This window comes from Oryzias melastigma, linkage group LG3 (assembly GCF_002922805.2).
Source record: "Oryzias melastigma strain HK-1 linkage group LG3, ASM292280v2, whole genome shotgun sequence".
Lineage (NCBI taxonomy): Eukaryota > Metazoa > Chordata > Actinopteri > Beloniformes > Adrianichthyidae > Oryzias > Oryzias melastigma.
In genome coordinates, this window is record NC_050514.1 from 32,616,411 (window position 1) to 32,621,317 (window position 4,907).

General features: G+C 36.1%; 1 protein-coding gene across 8 annotated transcripts in view; it reads left to right on the forward strand.

The window, feature by feature from the left end:
- Positions 1-230: 230 nt before the first annotated feature.
- mtss1lb (MTSS I-BAR domain containing 2b) overlaps positions 231-4,907 on the forward strand; it is a 92,300-nt gene continuing 87,623 nt past the window's right edge. The window contains exons 1-4 of one of the 8 annotated variants that reach the window (XM_036211376.1): positions 275-290; positions 527-586; positions 1,777-1,820; positions 2,006-2,167. In XM_036211376.1, coding sequence (XP_036067269.1) covers positions 2,111-2,167 — 57 coding nt within the window. In that variant the 5' untranslated portion in view covers positions 275-290; positions 527-586; positions 1,777-1,820; positions 2,006-2,110. The other 7 variants (XM_024295023.1, XM_024295026.2, XM_024295020.1 and 4 more) reach the window with 7 other exon arrangements.

Consider the following 4,907-nt stretch of genomic DNA (forward strand, 5'->3'; position numbering starts at 1 on the left):
ATTAATGCACTATATGTTTTGAATATATTTATTTAAATCTGATATAATTCACATATAAGAGAACAACAAAAAATTCAGATTATTGACATTGTAAACATTGTTGTTTCTCCTGGAGGGCGTTTCAGTTTGGCCACCAGGTGGCGATCGCGCTATAGAAGTACACCGTATTCAAGAAGAAGAAGAAGAAAATATGAGGGAAAAAAACAGAACAAAAAAAACAAAAACGGTGTTTTAGACTTCAATGATTACTTTAAAAAAAATCCATAAAAGAATTTGGAAAATTCATCCCTGTGAGTTTATAAAGATGTTATTTTAGTCAGCAAAGTATGTTTACGTCAACCGAGCGTTAGCATTAGCCGTTCTATGGGGAATTCCATTAAACGTTAGCATGAAGCTAGAGGACTTTAGCATTTATGTGCTAAATCGATTTATATTTTTGTGGCTCAATTTTTGATTTATTAAGCTTAGATCGATTCACATCATTTTTATCAACCCAACCCTAGTAAAACAATAGATGTGATTCCAGAAAACTACAAGAAATGGCTGGAAAAAAATGGTACAAGAAAACGATTGCCAAGATTTCAAGGTTGGTTGCAGAAAGTAGGTTTGTGACAGAAATATCAAATTAAGTGGATTGCTCTGATCTTTATATCACTGGAAAGGGCTGAAAGGGACAATTACAACAATATAAAGATCATTAAGATAGCTCAAAGAATAAGAAAGTTATGGCAAGTGATCAAAAGTAGGGTATAATTTTATTCCTGAATAAACAGCAAAACGGTGACATTCTTGTGACCAGAAACAAAGATTGGAGTCTTTAAATTGTCATAACTTTCTCATTTCTTGTACAATCCACAAAAGGAGGGTATTATTGGAAAGCTAATCAAGTGAACTACAAGATTGAATCAAATTTAGTGTTAAATCCATATTAATTTCCATATTATCAAATAATAATAGAAAAGCTTTATTAATCCCGAAGGAAATTTAAAAGCGGCCAGCTGCTTTTACAATCACAGACATAAAACCCTAAAAACACTTAAATTTAAATATAAAGAATCAGTAAAATATTCCTAATTAAAACATATTACAATAAAATCCATAAAACATTCAGATTAAAAATTCACTAAAATCCTCTTGTGCTGTTCAGTCAGGGAGTTGTACTGTCTTATTGCACGAGGGACAAAAGACCTGCTCAGTCTGTCTGTGGAACAGCGTTGTGACAGAAGCCTGCTGCTGAACAGGCTGAAAATACAGAAATCTGCTCCTGTATGCTTGAAGACATCGCATGCAGCCAATCAGCTTGCTAGATTCGGTCACGTGACCTCATGTTCCAGCCTTGGACAGGCTTGCGAATTAAAAAACAGGACCTGCAAATCGTTTTTTTCACATGAAATTTACAGGAGATAAAGAATACATCAACAGTAATCGACTAGTGGCAAAAATTAGACAACAGCTAACTTTTTTTTTTTTTTAAAAAGCTGATGAGTGGTTTTGTGAACTGCAATTTCCGTCCGGAAAATTTCCCAGCTTGTACTGCACGGATAAAGACAAAATTCTGGACTATAATTTAAGTAGACGTGCCCGCATGTATACTATCCACCAAATTAGAGACGCTCGTTCTAAGAAGGAGAGAATGCTGCAGCCTCACGCGCAGGCCGAACAGCAGGTCTGGCAGAAAGTTCCGGCGCTGAAGCTGCACATACGCGCGTGCCTACAGAAAGCATGAATCCTTCAGGCAAAGGTTTTTGAGGATGAGCATCTCTTTGTGTTTTCCAGCAGAAGGCTTGCATCATAAAAGGAAGACATGATTGGAGAGACAGGTGTGAAGACGGCTTTGCACCGTGACTTCTTGACTTCTTCACATGGACGGCGCAGAAGCACCAAGACGCAACAATCATGACCCAAGTGTTTGTTGTGTAAGCCCAATGAGGCAAATTGAATTTGTGATATTGGGCTATATAAATAAAATTGAATTGAATTGAATTGTTGGGCTTTGTGTCTGCAGGAGGACCATCATCTGAAGAGAACCTGAAGGAAGGGAAGTTCGAGGGCAGATTCAAGAAGATCCCCATGGATTCACCTGACAACAAGTATCAGCAGGATCTGCAGGATGGAGGACTTCCCTTCAGCGCACACGGAGAACTCCCTGAAGATGCAGAATAAAAAGGTAACCAGTTCACTGGAAGAGGCTGCAGTCCCAGGAGTGGGAAAATCCACTCTGAGAGTGTTAAAGTAGGGACACGAACTGGAAGGAGGGAAGAAAAAGAACAATAAATACATCAGAGTTTTAAGCCTCCAGATTCAAACCTTTTTTTCTTCCAGATGTTTCCATTCAAACTTGTTTCAGTTCCTCTTAAAATGAGAGTTCTGATCTTAGTATTCAGCTGCACTTTGCACCATTTCTGTCAAAAGAAATGCTGAGTTGTGTGATGACCTCTGACCTGCAGACCCTCGGAGGTCAAAGCCAGTCAAAATTTAGAGCCTCGTTTTTATACTCTGATATTTTCAGACTGGTTTGTAGAGGGAGGGGGGAGGGGGGGGGCAGTTTAAAGAGATTTAAAGAGGTGAATCGAACGTCTGAATGTTGAGCAAAAACAGGCCCCAGAACTCCATCCAAGCTCAGCTCTGATCGGCAGGCAGAGTTCCAGATTCAAACTGAACCTCCAGGCTTTTGTGAGCAAAAACATCCATCACCTGAAGAAGAAACATGTCCAACCAGCAGCCTCCTGCCTGTGACAACATCCAAGCAGAGCATGCTCATGTGTGATCTGCCTCTGGAATCCTGTTGCTGTTCCGACGTCACCTTCAAAGCTCTCCGGTTAATCTCCCGACTTCAAACCCAACAAATATTCAGGAACAAAGAAGTGCTTTCTCATTTTTCACTCCTGTGTTTATTTGGTGGAGACCTCCAGTGTAACATTGAGCAGGTGTTTGTGCGCACGTCAGCTTTGTTCTCTGCAAAAATGTGCAAAGCAGCAGGTGAAACAGGCAGAACATGTTGATGCTGGAAATGCTGTGAAGGAGAATTTGCATCCAAGACTAAAATGGTGCAAAAAGCTTTTAAACTTCAAGAGAAAGAAAAAAAAACTTTGTTTTTGAAGCACAACTTATAAACGTATGTCATGTTTTTATTTGATGTTTCACCTCCAACAAAGAAAAATCTCAAGATTAAACTCAAGTTTTGACTGACAAGCTTCAGTAGAGCATCAATGTCAAGACGCCTGAGAGAAATCCCGGCCTCAGACTGATTCCAATTACGAATTCTTTCCCTACCCCTACAGCTTATCCCCATCCCTACATTTATTTCAGACAGCACACCCCTTCAAATGCCCCCACAAATGGAGGGGTTTGGAAAAGCTGTAGGGCAAGAATTCCGATTCGGCCTGAGATCACCTGAATCCAAAGAGATTATTCCACAATTCTCATATCTGATTCTGAAAAACTCTGACAAACAAACAAACGATGAACTCAAAATGTTAAAAAAATCAAAAATAAGTAATTTTGTATGAAATTTGTAGATCACCTCATTGAAAAGTCCTGCAAAGCAGCATCAACATGTGAAACCTCACTCATCATACATATTAAGACGGACATGTAATAACTGCATAGATGATATTTAAATAAAGAGGGTAAATGTAAACCACAAAGAACAATTCACATGGTACCAAAAATTATCCTAAATAAGAGAACTGAGGTAAAAAAGTAGAGTATAGACAAGTGGTGGGGAAAAAAATCTATTTTTAGATGCATCAATTATGATCCATTAACGTTTCTAATTTGTTTTATGAATAATAAATATTGATAATGTTAACTTTATAGAAATGTTTTCTCTCTTTTCTTTCAAGATTTTTGACTATCAAACTAAATATTTGTTTTATGTTGTCCATAAAAGCTAAAACAAGTAAACTGATCTTGTCTTTACTTAAAAATGCACGTTGGTGGTAAAAAGTAAGTTATATTGGTCTAGTGTCTTGAAGTAAGTAGAAATATTTCTAAAAAAATGCAGCTTTAATATGCATTGATCATTGTTTTATAATTGAATCGTTGATCCTGAATCGTAATCTAATCGTGGGATTCCCGCCTCTGGAGTAGACACTAAACAATGCCAACTCATCTAAACAAAAGAATAGAAATAAAAAAGTTATTAAAATGAATTTTTATAACTCAAATAAGATTTTAAAACATAGAAAATGTAGGGGATGTACATGTTTGTATTATTTTAAACATTCAAAAACAGATTTATAATAAATACCTCAAAATATTTTTAACAAATTCAAAATAATTTAATGATGTTGAAATATAAAAAATGAAAATATATATTTTGATTGTTAATAAAAAAGTGGGATAGAACAGATTTTTAAACACTGCCTCTTTAGTAAAATGACAGAAAAATAAAGTGAACAAACATCCTTTGGCAAAGAATGAAATCATTTTTTTGAAATTTAAATAAGCAAAAGGTGATATTTTTTAAATTTTTATTCATGATTTCATCAATACTTCTCGGAAATATGGAGACTTTTTTTCTTTTTTTGCTTACGAAAAATAGTGAGACGAGGGACGAGACATCTAAAACCGTTTGCAAAATAAAAAAAATGTGCAAACGCAAAAATATTTTTTGCAACCAAAAAAAGTTTTCAAATGCAAAAAAAAGGTTTTGTACAGCAAATATTAAATATTTTATTTGCAACACTTTACATTTTGTTTGCAACGTAGAAAATTTTGATCTCAAAACTGACTTTTGCTTGCACTATGGTGGCACCAAAATCACTTGAAACACTTTAACACTAGAATCCCTGGAATTTTAAGCTTCTACTGCAATGCCCCCCTCCCCTTCTATAGGTAGTGTTGTGGTGATCACCTTAAACCATCAACAATGACTTCCTGATTTCGCAATGCAGATTGTAAGG